The 16,385-nt window shown below is 40.6% G+C and overlaps 1 protein-coding gene across 1 annotated transcript; it reads left to right on the forward strand.

Annotated features, from left to right (window-relative positions):
- Positions 1-10,790: 10,790 nt before the first annotated feature.
- TM4SF1 (transmembrane 4 L six family member 1) lies at positions 10,791-15,882 on the forward strand. The gene is given in 5 exon segments (NM_001277478.1): positions 10,791-11,027; positions 12,776-12,865; positions 12,955-13,103; positions 14,202-14,382; positions 15,703-15,882. Coding segments are annotated over 5 exon segments (612 nt in total). The 5' UTR covers positions 10,791-10,850; the 3' UTR covers positions 15,718-15,882.
- Positions 15,883-16,385: the final 503 nt, after the last annotated feature.

The following is a 16,385-nucleotide window of genomic DNA, read 5'->3' on the forward strand; positions in this document are numbered from 1 at the left end:
TGCAAAGGGGCCTCTGAACTAACATGATTTCCCAGTGGGTTTTGCAACACCTGTGCTGTGGAAACTGTGGCTGCCCTGTGCTGGGATGCTGGAATTCTTTTATTTAGTATGAACAAGCCAGTGTTCAGAGGCCAGTTTTTAACATGAAGCAAATGTTGCTACTTTTGGAGTGCAGCTGTAGAAGTTGAGGTGCCCAGGCCTTCCTCAGCCTGAAGACATTTTAAACCACATCTCTTACTCCTTACCAAGCTCATCAGTAGACAGTGGACTAATCTTGTCTTGCATGTAGCCTCAAGGACCAAAGGGCTGAAGGCACCATAGGCTGCAGAGGAGGAGCAGGAGGCTATATCCTATTGTTCATGACTCTGCTAACAGTTGTCCAGGACAGCAAAAATTTGGTTGCATGCATATTTGCATACGAATGAGTGGAGCAGAAAGGATCACCATCCAAGAGCTGGTGAATACTGCAGTAAAGCCTTCCAGAAGTGCTCGGTGTGGTTCTGCTTCCCTTACTACTCAGCTTCCGAAACCATTCTTTACATCTAATGTTTCTGTTTCATTAATGTGTTTGAAGGGCAGAAGTGAAATCTTCCAGGCCGATGGGCTTTGTAGTCTGGATAAACTCAGTACAACTTGTGTTTAGCAAGCCCTCATAGTTAAAAGTTGTCTTAATGGTTTGTGCAACGCCAGGTTTACTGAAAGAAAATGAAGAAAGTCCTACGAGCACAGTGATTACTCATGCACACTGAGGAATTCCCATGAGGTTAAGTACCAGCCTGTGTTAGCCTGCTTTTATGTACTCTAGATAGATGTGTTTACTTTAATTTATTGGCAGGATTGTGCTTGAACTTAACCAAATATTAGTTATAAAGTTGAAATGCCCTGTTGATAAAGGCATTACGTGGCTATAATAGGACTTTGGATCCATCCATTACTTTATCTTTCATATGATAACATCTGTCATTTCAAAGCATCTATCTGAAACTAGTTGCGTCATGTTTGTTTCAGATTATGCTTTATATTACCACTCTGAAGTTACTCTCTTTAAGTTTTCCCCAGTTTTGTGCTAGTGTACGGAATCTAGGCTAATTCAGCCCTTTGCTTTAATTAAAGCAAATATGGATTAGGATGGTATTCTTGTCACTTGCCTGCATTAGGATTAGGACGCTATTCATGTCATTTGCTTGTATGAGTATCTCCTTTGGTTCCAGCAGGAATGTTCACAAGTGAGGGTGAGTCATGTCATGTGGGTGTGCAGTGGTTTATTTTTAACTGACACGGAATTTTGGTGTTTGCTAATCTTGGTATTTTCTGCTTTTTACAGCAGTAACAAATCTGGTTTTGAAAGTCTCTTACCTTTGGAAGTGACACAGTCTTCTTCACTGTGTTGGATCATCAAGGCATTGCCTGCTTTTTCATCAGTAACCACTGTGTGGGCTTTGGCACAGGAGTGGTTTCAGGTAGATGTGGATTCACTCTAAAAGTGAGAAAATATTCCCAGTATAACATGTATGAAGTCTATTAGGGAAGATGGCCAGAGAATCCAAACTGTACTATTGCATCAGGACAGGACAGGACATTTTCAGATTCCTTCACTGCATGCTTCCTGCTCTTGTGAAGTTGTTTGACTGAGCGATTTTGGTTTTGTTTCCCACAAAGTTTGCCTCCTGCAGCAGCAGAACAGGGGTGGACTTCAGCCCCTTCTGCATATCAGACATGAGGTGCTGGGGGTGAGTGCTGGCTGACGGCGTGTGTTGGCTGAGTCCTATTGGACTCAGAAGGGTGGTTACACCCCTCCACTAGCTTCAGGAGGTCGGCCTGGAGTCCCTGCAGAACCCAGTAAATGCAATGGTGGTGAAGTTACCCTTAAGGCACTACGGCCAAAGCTGTGCCTTTTTTCTTGAAGACGAGTAAAGATAGAAATGTTTTCCATGGCTTTCAAGATCCTTAAAAGTTATTTCTTTAGCCATCCAAAGCTATGATGCCATGAAAACTGTGGAACCTGTAACATGTACAGTTAGAACTCTTGTGTGTAACCAGTAGTGATTACTCTTCTTTTTGTTATTCATAAACATAATTTACAACATTAAGGAAGTTCTTCACAAGAAAAATAAGTTTGTAAATTCTAGATCTTAATCTTATTTTGAGGAAGAAAAATTGAAGTATCTTATGGTTCTTGGTTTACTGTTTTATAACCTTTGCATCAGTTAAGCACTCGTATGGCAATGGATTTTCCATTCGTTGTTTTTCAGAGTGGATATTCTTTGGCTATATACATATGTTTCCCTTCCTTTTCTTTCCTTGTTTGTCACCATTCTACGCAGCTAGAGGGGTTGCTTGAAAACATTAAACGTAGCAGGTTGTATGATTCTCTTTTCATTAGATGTATTTAAAAGTAGAACTTATTTTTAAACCTGAAATTCAGCAGAAATTGCATGCAACCACCAAAGATCAGCAGTGGTGTGTAGATTTGGTATGGACAATGGGCTCTCAAACTTGAGGGGAAAAAAATACTGAAATTCTTAGAGTGGCAACATTAATTCATAATCTTAAACTATCAAAACTAAGTAATGATAAACTTCAGTAGTATTTTATTGTGTGCGATACTGTGCATTGTACTATTTAGGCATTTTTGTTTGCATCTGTAAAGGACTAACGAACATGTTGACAGCATCGGTGTAATTTGAAGCTCTACTCATAGAGTTAAATAGTACTGATTTTTTTCACAATTAAAAAAAAAAAAAGCTGAAATCACATTCACCACTCAATAACTCAATTGGTAATATAGCTGATGTTATTTTCTAAGAGAGAGTATATAGGAAAACAATCCAGACAGATGTTCTATCTAGTGTCAGAGTACTTCATTACAGCATCATGTTGACTGTAACATTTATGTTCTGTATCTTTGAGAAGGAACAGAGGGTTAGCTCTCAACTCCCCGTGAAAAATTTATCTTGTGACTTAGGCAGTGGGATCAGAGGCAGTACACATCTGAAAGCTATCATTTATTATATGATGAAGAAAAATGGATGTAGTTTAAATTTCATTTAGCAGCTTGCCAGCTTGTTTCTATGGAGGTGTTTATGGTGATAGCCTATGGCACGTAAAAAAGACAGGCTTAGGTATCCATTTAAGAAGGCTAAACATTACAACTGCAAATAAGTCCCCTGTGCTTATTGGAGGGCTGGGGTGTGGTTTTGTAGAAAGTATGAAACTCTAAAACTACTGTGAGTGTGACTTTATTTTCCAGGATTGTTTTTTCCTTGGGAGGAGTGACCACAGTTAGCCACTGGTCTTTCTGTGTTCAAAGCACCCTTCTAACCATTTGTATCTGCCTGTGTATGTGGGGAGCTTTGCATCCATCCAGTGAATGTTTCACAGGCTGCGCTCTGTCCTGCGTGTGACTCTGCAGACCATCTCAGGCGTTACAGCCACAAACTAATCGGATCTGTCCTGGTGGCTGTCACGCACAATTACTGTCAGTTACTTGCTCTTTCAGCCACATAGATGGTATCTGACAATTTTATCACTTTGGTATGTATTACACTTACATTTTTTTCAGTGTTGAGTGAAATTTTTCTTATCTACTAGCTACCAGAAATGCCTTTCACCGGGGAAACATCCACACTACACTATCCTTCCTCCCCTAGTGACTGCAGTGGATAGTGAGGGACTTCTCTGCTTCTTTACAGCAGTGGGAGGACTTGGGCACCTCCAAGGACATGTTCAGGTAGTATTTGCTTTTTGGTAATCTACTGATGGATTAATAGACTGTGTTGCCTCTGGAGAGTTGTTTTCTTCTCTCAGCAGCCAGTTTAAACCTGCAGTCACACTGAGCCCTACTGTCTCAATCCTTGTGTGTTATCGCTTACCCCATTGACCTGTATTTGCTGGTATATTTACATATTTCCTGGAGTTGAAAAAGAGCCTCCAAGTGTCCTAATTGGCAAATAATAATAGAAGCCTGAGGTCTGGATGCTACCTTGAGACCCTGATTACCTCTCACTGCCTTCGGCAGCTACCAAATGGGGACAGTGACCTGGATCTGCAAAGCCTTCTGTCATCTTGTGACCACCGCTAAGCACTGTGCATGAATCAAAGCTCTGTGCCCATCGGTGCCAATGCCTGCTGAAGGGAGGATCGGCGGTGATGGAGAGCCCACGGTTTCTGGTGCAGCACTGCCAGTGCAGCCACTGGGGGGATCAGGTACCTGGCCTTCAGCGTGTCCCTCCTCTCCACAGTGACAAAGGCCACCCAGCAGAACCTAGAGGGCATGAGAACCCTGCCCAGCCCCATCCTGAATTGTTGAGTGATGGAGAAAGGGGCACCCTGGGTGCACAGAGGATCTATGTGGCTTTGGCACTGGATATCCCCTCCAAGCACCATCCTGGCTATGCAAGATTGCTCCCCCCTACACAAAGCAGGCACACAGACCCCTGCAGCCCCCCCACACTATGGCAGCACCCATCCCACAGTCTGAGTGTCCCCACTATGGTCTCATCCCATCAGGACCCATCCCGCAGTGTGGGGGTCCCACATGGATGGAGTCACCCAGGCTGCAGCACTCTGAGGGAGTTTAGTTTAGTATGCCTATTGATAATCCTTGATAATGGAAGATGAGAGGTTACAAAGCAGATATGGTGAAGAGTTGGATTAAGCTTATGCTGCTTTTTGCACATCTGCTTTATTCACTGCAGTAATCCAGTTCCTGTTTCCTCTCCTGTGCAATGCTCTGAGGGGCTGCAGGAAACCCTTTTTCTTCTGCAGCTCCTGTTGTGTCGGACATGAGCACATGCCTTCCCTGTGGGCTCTAGTGATATGTTTTGTCAGAGAGTAGCAAGTCAAGAATAATAATATAGGATACAAGAAAACTCTGCTTCTTCAGCTTCTGTTTTCAGCTGTCCTTGACTTTGCTAATGTCAAGATTTCTTCCTTGAATTTCTATGAGGGAAAATAACCAGGCTTCTAAAGTTGAACTTAAAATTGTTTCCGCAAAGATAGCTTACATGTGAATTAACAGTCTTCCTGTAAAGCATCAGAAAATGTTTCATGAATTTTGTTGCATTACATATGCTCTACCTCACTGTAGATCTTTGCTTATTCTTTTTGAAGGTGCTACTAAATATGGAATTAGCGATGGATTCTCAACAGGCCTTAGTCGCAGCCTGGCTTTGCTTGTACTCATCAAAGAGATGTGCTCTTAGTTTAATGTTTTATGAGTGGGTGGTTAGGCTAGGAGTTTCCCATCATAGCACAAGTACAGTAGCAGAATTGACTGTGATCACTTCTAAGCAACATTTCTCAGTGCGTATGTGGACAACAGGGATCCAGGGTGCTGTGCTGCAGCACTTCCAGCAGGCTGGTAGGTGGCATGAAATCTTGTTCCGTTACGATAATCTTCTTACACTCCTTGACCATTAATCATATTCTGGATCAATCAGAAACCCACGTACAAATTCTGCATGTGAAGAAACGTGTGCTGATATTGTAATTGCAGTGGTTCCAAGGACACATTCTAATTTTCTTCAGCTTTTTGTACCCATGAATAGCTCTCAGTTAGGACAGTAGTAAGTCTTACAAGTTCACCTCAGGGTGAATGTAATTGGTTAAAATCTTGGGAGTTAATGGAATTAATGGAGAGTCTTTATGAATATCTTTCATTGGATGTCAGTTTTATGTGCATTACTATATGTAGGGAATGGAGGGGTTGTGATATGCAGAGGTATATATACTAACCTAAACTCAGTTTTGTTACGTACACATAGGATAGAACAGTATGCTAATAGTACAGTGGCAATCCTTCATGCTTGCAATATTGTCACAATTTTAAGGATAGAATAGGAATACACACAGTAAGCCTGTGTAAAGGCTACAGTCCAAGGGAAGCAAACTTCTGTGAGGTATTTTGCTTAGTCAGGGTTTTGCTCTCAAGCTGTGACAAGAAATAGTAATAGAACTTGCTTGTTTACTGTTCTACTTCTGTCATAATAACACTGTTGTGAGGGTGTAATGAATGCAGGCTATTTGTATGCCAACAACAAAAAAAAAAAAACAGTTTTTTGAAGTGGTTTATTTGACTGTGGAGTGAGGTTACAGTAGCATTGATTTGGGTTAATAATAGTTGTCCTTAAGTAAGGATTATGGGCTCTTCTTCAGACAGAGAAGCTTTCATAGACTCATTTAGTGTTAATTGCACCATGATTTTAAGGTTTCAGTTCTCTGAGCTGGTTGATTAACCATCAAAACCATTTTTGTTGCATCACTGCTGACTGCGTCTCAGGTCAGCATTATTACTAATAAATCTTTTCCGTATGTTTCAATGTGGTAGTTCTGTGTGTTGCTGCAATAAATTGTGAGTGCTTGCCTCAAGTTTTCTTCCTCAGCTGAGACCAGCTTTCAGTCTCAAATTAATGGCAGAGATAGCAAGCAAGGACATGCATGTGTTAAAGCTATATAACCTGTAGAGCTATATAAGGATTGCCTTTATGTTCAGCGACCTGTTTGAGGGCAGCAGGTGGTCTACTCCTCCTCAAAAGTAGTTCATTAGTTCATCTAAGTAGTTGTCATGTAATTAATAAAGATAATATGGATATTTTCTCCTGGATGTGACCAGGAAACTACAGGCACCAGAGATTATTTCTGAGGCTATTTCTAAACAGAGGCAGTTTCCTCCTGTGGCTGTCTAGGTGGAGTTTGCTGATTGACTGACACATACGTCTGAGGTGGCCTGCCTGAGGGCAATTACAGCTGTAGCATAGTGGGTTTTTTGGATGACAGCTGGCAAACATGAACCAACCATCGTCTGGACATTAGGAAATATATGGTAGCATGCATGGGTGTTTCTCCATTTGATTAAAGGGAAGCTGTGAGTGTTCTTTAAGTCACTGGGAGCTATGTCAGAACAGGTGGCAAAGAGGTTTCCTTTAGCTTAGCTTAGTTAATGTATGACTGCATACTCATCCTATGTTCCCTCTAGTCTGAACTGGTATTTGCGACTGTGAGCAGTAACCTGCAAAGCAGTAGGAGAGGAACGAATGAAAATAGTTTACAAGGAAATGCAAGCGTGAATTCTTAACCTGCATTGGCACAAGTACATTGCATTGTGGAGTCTTTCCAAACGCATATGTGCAGCCCATGATGTTGTTTCCCAAGCCATGTCGTATGTACCAGTGCCACACAGTTACTAGTCTCAGCCTTCATAAGAGGTACTGCACTGCCTCATGGAGGGTGGGACCAGAATTTGTGCAAGAAAAGTTGTCATGAGAAGCTTTCTGATAAAAGTTGTGGAATAGTGTCCAAATATGGCAATGGTATTTGCAGAGCCACGTGATTCAATTCGATCTGGTTTTTAAAATGTAAGAATTTTTTATTTGCTTCAAGGCTTTTTGTTTTTTTTCTTTGAATTGCTTTCAAGTTAATTGCAAGTCATTTATCATGGGTCTTTTTCAGTTGTGTCTCTTGACCACTGTTGTGTCTTTTAGTAAACCCAGACTAGGAGTGACTGTAAGGCGGTGTAAGGCAGTAACACTGGCCATTTGGAGCAAGGAAGTGACTGCTGAGAAGAAGCAAATCATGTTTTTCAGTATAAACTCGCAACAATTTTCCATCTGTCTGGGATCTTTAATTTAAACCGGGAGATTGCTTGTATTTGCTCAAAAAACACTGATGACGGAAACAATCACTGCAAATGCTTAAACTGTTTTCTGGGTGTAAGAAACAAAGACCTCTTCTGAAGTGGTGGTGATAAAATATTAAAAAAAAAAAAAACAACATGCAGTTTAAGAAGGACTAGCAGAATTAATGATACATAACTGGGCCATAAAAGTCTCCTTTCTGTGAAGGGAATTGCAGCCAGACTGTGTATTAATCCCATGCCAGAGAGCTAAGTGAAGGAGTTCTCATGGCATCCTTGCTGCTTAAGAGACTTATGGCATGCAGGGACAGCAAGTTCAGATACAGCAGCATACCTTGTGTCCAGTCAGGGAAATGGTCTGTGTCCCTATTGTAGGCAATAATACTCACCCTGACATGAAGGGCATTTAATTGGCAAATTTCCATTATTTAACAAAATAATTTGATTTCCCTTTGATTTGCTTTCTAGTAGGGAATCTGGCTCAGGGCAGAGATGTGAGATGTGATTGCAGTTGAAGTAATTTGCTTTCTTTGAAGAAATTTGATATTTTATTATTTTCTTGATACAGTTTGGGGAGGGGGGTTGTTCATTTGTTTGTTTGTTTTCTTTCTCAGCAAGTATTTGTGTTGCAGTAACTTGGAGAGTCCTCTATAGACCTTTCCTTTTTGCATGAGGTAGACTCAGGACTTGATAGTATATAGAATGAGAGAATATTTCTATGTACCACATCCACTAACAAAATTAACATAAGGAATGCTTGCTGTTCTCCTGATCAAATACTTGATTTTTCTCTCAAAGACTGTTAGAGTAGGGTGCTTTTGATTTGACCAGCCTTTAAGTGGCTTGAGAGCATTTTAACACTTCAACTCTTCATTTCATTTGGGCTTTTCAGACCAGGGTATTTAGTCTTAATTACTTTGTGTAGGGAAAAAAAAATTCAATTAAAATATCTATTTTAAATCTAGGAAGTTCTTGATTATGTGAAATTTTGTGTCAAAGCAAGGGTGATGGCTGCGGAAGGTTATGTGGTATTTTTTTGAGGGCTGCGTGTTGTTTTTAGCATAACACAATGAAGGGAGTTTTTGGCTGAGGAGTCATCTTCTGCAAAGGAAGCTTGCAGGATGATGTTTGTGCTCATTTTAGTCATCAAAGGTGAAGTGCACAATAATGGTAAGCCTATGTTTCTACAATTGGAGGATATTTCTCATAATGAAGGAAGTCTCCAAGGTCAACAGCTACAATACCCGGAGTGGTTACATCACTACATCTGTGTAAGACTGCTCTCTTTTTTAACCATTACTTTTTCTTCCTTTCTCTCTCTTTAAGCTTCAGTGTTGATCACAGAAGTTGCCAGAACACTGTGGATTTAAGTTGGACTTCTGTTTACAGTGATGGGTATTCTCCCCCTCAGTTAAATGAAAGTCTCTCTTACGGTCTCCTAATATCTGAATTCAACAAATCCAACGTTCTCAAACTCAGTTTGTCTAACTACTGTTTTTGTGGTGGGAATTGTAATGTACTACGGCGATACCATCAGCAACGTCTCCTGAAATTTGTCTTATCCTGTGCATTTCTTAGTTACCATGGAATCACAAATTCATAACATAATCTGGGTTGGAAGGGACCTCAGAGTCCATCCAGTTCCGACCCCTGCTGTGGGCAGGAGCACCTCCCATAGACCAGGTGCACAAGCCCATCCAGCCTGGCCCCAAGCACCCCCAGGGATGGGGCACCTACAGCTGCTTTGGGCAGCAGTGCCAGGCCCTCGCTGCCCCGAGTGAAGAATTTCTTTCTTACATCTAATGTAAATCTGCTCTTTCTTGGTTTAAAGCCATTACCCCATGTCATGTCTCTACATGCCCATGTAAAAAGTCTATCTTTGTCTTTTTTGTAAGCCCCGTTTAGGTATTGGAAGGCCACTATAAGTTTTCCCCGGAGTCTTCTCCAGCAACCCCAGCTGTCAGCCTGTCCCTGCAGCAGAGGTGCTGCAGCCTCTGGGCATCCTTGCGGGCTCCTCTGTCCCCAGTCTCACAGGTCTGTGTCCCTGTGCTGGGGCCCAGAGCTGAACGTAGCTCTTTGAGGGACTGGAGGGTCTCACAAGGGCAGAACAGAGGGCAAGAACCACCTCCATTACCTTGCTGGCTTCACTTCTGAGGCAGCCCAGGATACAGTTGGGTTTCTGAGCTGCAAGAACATTTTGTTGGCTTGTGTTTGTTTTTTTCATTCACTCATACCCCCAACATCTGCAACATCTTCATGATGGAAAAGAGAACAGGATAGATCTTAGTTTTTCCAGGTTGCTTTGTGTGTCCATTTACTATGCAAATTAATGTTACCAGTACATTTAGATGGGTTTGGAAACCCATGATTAAATACATTTCTCTGTTTCTAGGGAGTTGTTTTTTGTTGTTGTTGTTGTTTTTTTTTGTTGTTGTTTTTGTTCCCGGACTTGAACTTTCATTGCAAGAAGTTTATTTTATGATCTGCTTATAAAGCAGTAAGTATTTTTCATCACTGTTTCTTGATGTAGCTTTAATTAATGGTTGCTAGTCTAAGTTCAGCTTACAATGGCAAGAACAAGTGCATTTTTAAGAGCCTGACTGCCCATTTCGTGTTTGTTTTTTTTTCCAACCTCCTGATGATGTTTGCTCCTGTTCCATTAACCAGGTAGCAAAACAGGAGGCACCTCTACATACTCCTCTTTGCTGTAGACTTTATTCTGGTTAAACGCAAATCTCTGATTTAGTATTGTTAAAGTTAGCATAGTCTTTCCCTAGCTTCAGCTTGTTCTGAATCAGTCTATAAATCTAAATGTTAAAGCTGCTTCAAACAAAGAAAACAAAATCTTTTTCTTTCGGTTCTTAAAAGAACTTCTGTTGTTTGAGGCTGCTGTTCATGTCTAATTATGTTCACTGGTAATCATTCCATGCATCATGTGTTAAAGTGAAGTTACCTAGCATTCAGTATTTCCTTGATTGCATTTGGTTTGTCAACAATTATTTCATTTAAAGTGGATGATGACATTCTGCTGTCCTTGTTCCCTCACTTGACTATGAGGGAATGATAGTCATTAAGACATTTTAAACGTCATCCAGGTAGCTAGGTAACCCTAAGTATTTAAGGAGGTGAGAATAAAGACTCATCTTCTTTTAGGTGTGGACAAATATGAGATAGGTTGGATTGAACTAGTGGAAGAAGTATTTGAGAAGCTGTGGACATGTGTTTTGAAAGGTGTGCCAGGTGTATCGGTTGTAAGTTGCTCATCCTTGCCCTGCTCAGCATTGCTGCCAACATTTTACTTTATTTTCCCAATGGAGAAACAAGATTTGCTTCTGAGCATCATCTCAGCAAATATGTGGAGTGCCTTCATGGCATTCTAGGCGGAGGCCTTTTGGTAAGTAACAAGCTAGTTCATTCTTGTGAGTTTAATTTGAAGCTACTTGGTATTACTGCTTCTTTACCATTGCATTGATTTATTTGTTGAATGTCTTGTCAGCGGGAGTCTCTGGAGTTGTATTTAAAAAAAAATAATCAGCTATATTGCACCACAGTATTAATAGTTACTATTAATTATCGTATCTGTAAATCTCTATCACTTTTGAGCTGAGAATTAGGATATAGGTTGGAGACCCCAAATGCAGTACTGGAACCAGACCTTTCAGAGGGATGTGATTTATTTAAAGGATTAAATCTTACATTTTTATTCTTTCAGTGAGCTTTTCTCCTTTTTGATGTCCATAGATAACTAGTATTTAATTACATTTCCTTAATGTATATTATCTAATATGTGGAAAGACAACAATTGTTCTTCTGTTTTAGTTCTTTATTTAGAGGAATCAAATAGTAGTTAGCAGAGCTTTACATTAGAGTAATAGCCAAGGATGAAGAACTGAGTGTGTTCACTGTAAGAGGCTGTTTAATCTTAAGCTATTGTTTTTTACCTTTTCCATTTTGCAGAGTGGAATTTAGCATGTTTAAGTTCTCAAAATCTAGGCTTCTTTCTTCATTCACTTTTGTCAGTTCTCTTAGACTCATAGCATCAGCAAATCAAAGGTTGAAAACCACTGCATGATAAGACTGTCTTGTGAGAAGCGCTTACAATCTGTGTTGCAGCTCTATTGGAAGCTAGAGTGAGATTTAAGAAGACTGAGTTTTCCACACAGGCTAATCCCAGTGAAATCAATGGAACTGCTTCTCAAACACAGTCTTGCCCAACCTCTTCTACACTTGAAGCACTGGGACTTAGGAAAAGGTTTCAGTAAAGGCTGTGACTAGTATGTGACTCTGCTCTGTCTTGTTAAGTAAATCTCTACTGTTCTTTGGTAATGCTTTGCTCTTTCTTTATGGTTTTCTGAGGTATTTCTGGGTGTGGTACCTTTGTATAAGTGTAAATTAGTATTAAATCCTATTGGTGCTGGTGGGGAGTATGCTTTGTTTAATCAGCTCTGCTGATTTCTGCTTCTTGATTTTATGCCAAAAGTTCTGGATGGTGTCTGCTTTGTTGCTTTCCTCTTCTGTCTTTGAAAATTTTGTGGATGTGAGATCCTAGAAAAAGCTAGATGTCTGTAGTGAGATGTTTGACCGAATTGATTAGGATATTTGTCACACAGACAACAATAACTACTTTCCAGTAAGTGGTCTCTGGAAACTTCACTGGTGGTGGTCATCTCGCTTTAAGAAAACATATTTCAGAGACTTATTGTGTAATTCTCTTTTGGCAGAAAGTAAATGCAGGGGTTTTTTTTGTTTGTTTTGGTTTGGTTTGGTTTGGGTTTTTTTGCTAAGCTCTCTGTTTGCTGTATACAGCCTTTAGGGTGAAGAAAAACATTTTAAATTAAAGCATCTCAAATTACATTAATTCCACAATGTGATCTTAATCAACTGGCTCTTTGTGCACCTAAGTGCTATTTATGCACAGAGTCAAAGTAGAAATATACCTATCCTGTTGTTGGTGCTACTGAGGTGAGTAGTGAGACGCCTACTGTATTAAATAGATGTAAAACTGGGTAACCTATACAGGCCCCACGACACTCTGCCAACAAGCAATGCAAGTGAATACACTGTGAGTACTGTGCTTTGTCTACCTTGTCTGTATAGCAAAACAGAACAGAGAGCAGTGTGGTTTGTTTGCCCCATACCCAGGTGCTCATTCCAGCTGCAGTATTCATTGGACTGCACAATGATGACTGCTGCGGGTGCTTTGGCCATAAGAACTGCGGGAAAAGCTGTGCGGTAAGTGAACCTTCACTCTACAGTCCCAGACAGCCCTCAGGACACTGTGAAGGCTGTGCTGAACTCTCATGTCTGTGTTTGCCCTGCAGATGCTGTCCTCAGTTCTGGCAGCCTGTGTTGGGATCCTTGGTTCTGGGTACTGTATAATCATTTCAGCACTGGGCTTGTCTCAGGGACCATATTGTTTTACTCATGTAGAAAGAAACTGGATCTATCCTTTCACTGAATCCTCTGGAGGGTAAGTTGTCTGTTTGTTAGTGCATTACATCTTTCTGCATGTACATACAGTGTTTGTTTTATTCCTGAACCTTCCAGCAATATTCAGTAACAACGTACCAAGATCCGTCCATAAGTTTTTGCTCCTTATTCACTAACTAAACAGATGGGATCATAATGGCTCACACCACTGTAGTTTAAAACAAAATAAATTTAAATTCTCAGTTTTACATATCTGAATATGCGGATTAGTTGTGTACATTGAGTATCTGAAGGACGTACAAAAGGATGCTCTTAATACAAGCTGGTAAAGGATAATTGGAAGTAATTGAGTGATGCTGTTAATAAACTATTATCCTGTATAGGCCTCTTTTTCTCAATATACACAGGCAAATATATCTATGTACCACACACTGTTCACATGAGCATAAGATGTATGGTTTTATGACTCTGGGGGAACTTTGAGCCACATCAAGATCCTTTGCAGCAGAGATTTGGAATTTTACATTTCAGTAGCATCCCTCCTGAGAAGGGGTGTTCCTTCTCCCCCACCCCTCTCAACTTATGGATGAATATAGAAGAACTGAATTAATTCCTTGCTCATGGCTCATCAGTGCTTGTGTTCTGACAAAATGGAAGAGGAGGAGCTGCTGGAATCTACACCAGTACCCCTCCGAATTTATTGCATGTGTGACTGGTGCAGATAAGGCATGTGGAGGCGCAGAGGCAGCAGCACAAAAAATGAAGCGATGCACTGGCTTCAAATCAGTAACTGCTGCCTCTAAAGGCCCTATCCTGGAAAATTCTGTTTGTTTTGAGAAGTTGTTCTGCTCTTTCAACTGCCTTGAGGTTGTATCTTACTTTGATCAGTAATACAAGGTTTTGCCTTTCTAAATCAGATGTTTTAAAGGAAATTAAGACTTAATCAAGATGTGAGATTCATAGTTCAACACGTACTTAAACAGAGCAGGATTTGCGTGGAATGAGCCCTTACATTTTGTATTCTCTCTTAGAGTTATTATCCTTAATGCAATTGCATACCAGATGAAGCATATTTCTACTCTATTGTAAGCATCCTAATCTGACACAATGTTACTATGCTTTTATTTGATGTGTACAGGTACCTGTTAGAGTATAATGAGTGGTCTAAGTGTCAAGAACCTCAAAACATCGTGCAGTGGAATGTCACTCTCTTTTCCATTCTCCTTGTCTTGGGAGGAATAGAGTTCATTCTGTGCTCCATACAGATAGTCAACGGTATTCTTGGAGGAGTGTGTAGACTGTGCTGCAGCAGTGATGAGGTAAGCCATTTTCTCAGCTAGTTATCACCATGTTTCTCAGGCAGTTAAGAGAGTTAAACACTGTTGTTACTGGTGGTACTGCAGAGGCTTAGGAGCTATTTTTCTGGCATTCTTAAGCAGCAACCAAGTGTATAATTTATTTTGTTAATGTGGCCCTGTTGTGCTCAGCATTTTTATGTAGTATTTGACTACATGCATTTAGCTATTTGTTCAGCTGTCTGCAGTGAAGTTAGTCTTCATGTGAACTGGAAGGACCACACGTGGTACATGTGGTCGTCAGCACTGTGTAGGTGATATAACAAAAATACATATCTGAGGCTGGCAGGGATCTTTGTTGTAGCCTACGCCATTATTGCACAGTGTGACGGAGTTCTGTGGCAGGCTGTTTCCTCTAGCTATATTACTTTAGCCTCATAGTTTGCTCACAGCAGCAGATAGACTACAGAGAGTGTGTGTGTCGTATATACTAAAAATTTCTGCAAAAACCTTGCTTAGTAAATATAGGCTGACATACATATAAATAATAAAGCTGACAGATCTGAAGGACTTTTTGAAGGTTTGCTTTTGTATGTTTTTGTTTTTTATGAATGAGGAAGGGGAATTTCCTCCAAGTTTCTTTAGCATCTTGTTAGACACTTTGAGACTTTTGTTAAAATCAGTCTGTAGTGGAAATGCTGAGTCACAGCTTGAAGCAGTGATGGAGCACTGGTGATGGTGGGAAGGCAGGGCCAGCCCAGGGGAGCTCAGCTGCATGCAATGCACTGAGTGACTGGAAGGGGTGGAGCCAGGATGCACCCCTTCTGAGACCTCCTTTAAGGGTTGACAGTGGAGGTGGGGGTTTCTCTCTGGAGATCCCTGCATACCTGAGGTCTTCCAAGGGTAAGTGGTTGTTTGTTTGTTTTGTTTTGTTTTTTTCCCCCTCTCCTTTGTTTCTGTGTCTACAGCTGCTGCATTTGGGCTCTTCCTCACTTGCTGCAGCATAGGACTTTGTTACCCCGCTATAATTGCTGTGCTTTCCATCACGTTGTAGCATTTTACAGTCTCACAGATGTAGCACTGGAATTGCCTTATGGTATGAAAGTGATATGTTTTGTTACACATGCGTGTTATGGCCAAGAGCATTTCACATTTTGATTTGACATGGTTGAATGTTGTAGCGCTTTGAAAGCATTCCTGTCTTCTGCTTCCTGTTGTTACAGGAGTTTACAATGCTGTGTTATGGCTGTCTGGATCTGCTTGGGTTAACTTGAGCTCTTACAGTTAGATACAATATTAGTGTTCTTCCACTTAATATTTGTTTTCTTTTTGTTTCCCTCACAGACACTTTCTTGCTAGAAAACCAGAAAATGAGTTGAAGTTGGTGCATATGCATGGTGCATTGAGTACCCTCTGTTGTGTTGTGTTTTGGTTTCTTAAATGTTGCATGTATACTGAAATGCACAATTTGTTGTCAAACTGTGTGGTCACCATCAATGAAACTGACTTAGGGCCATCCTCTGTTGTTGAATTCGTATGCATGTTTTCCACTGACCTGCCTGCATCTAAAGGTAAAATGAGCTGCTTTGGTTCGTTTCATAGTAGTATAGACAACTGGGGTCAATAAAGATTTTTTTTTTTTTTTTTACTTACACAACAGCTCTCTGCTTCGTGCTGCTTTCCCAATAAAGTTGCATTTTTCATTTTGATGTTGAAATGAATATGAACTGAATCTAGTCTGCACTGGAAATAAATGAAATCTCAACTAAAGCAACAAATAAAGCAACGGTAAAATATGGATGACCAAGGGCAGCAATGAACTTCTGCTTTTAAAGAAAGAACTGGAAAAGTATCAGGATATTAAATAAGTGTGGATTTTTTTCTAAGCTTCTCCTGTCTCAAATTCAGGTTTGTATTAAAATTAATCAGCAGATGTCAGTGCTTCTGCCCATGCTGAAGCTGCTTTCTTGATCTTAGAGGAAGAGACAGTGGTGGCATAGAACATAAAGAAGTTCCTCCTCAGTTCT

Source organism: Gallus gallus, chromosome 9 (assembly GCF_016699485.2).
Source record: "Gallus gallus isolate bGalGal1 chromosome 9, bGalGal1.mat.broiler.GRCg7b, whole genome shotgun sequence".
Lineage (NCBI taxonomy): Eukaryota > Metazoa > Chordata > Aves > Galliformes > Phasianidae > Gallus > Gallus gallus.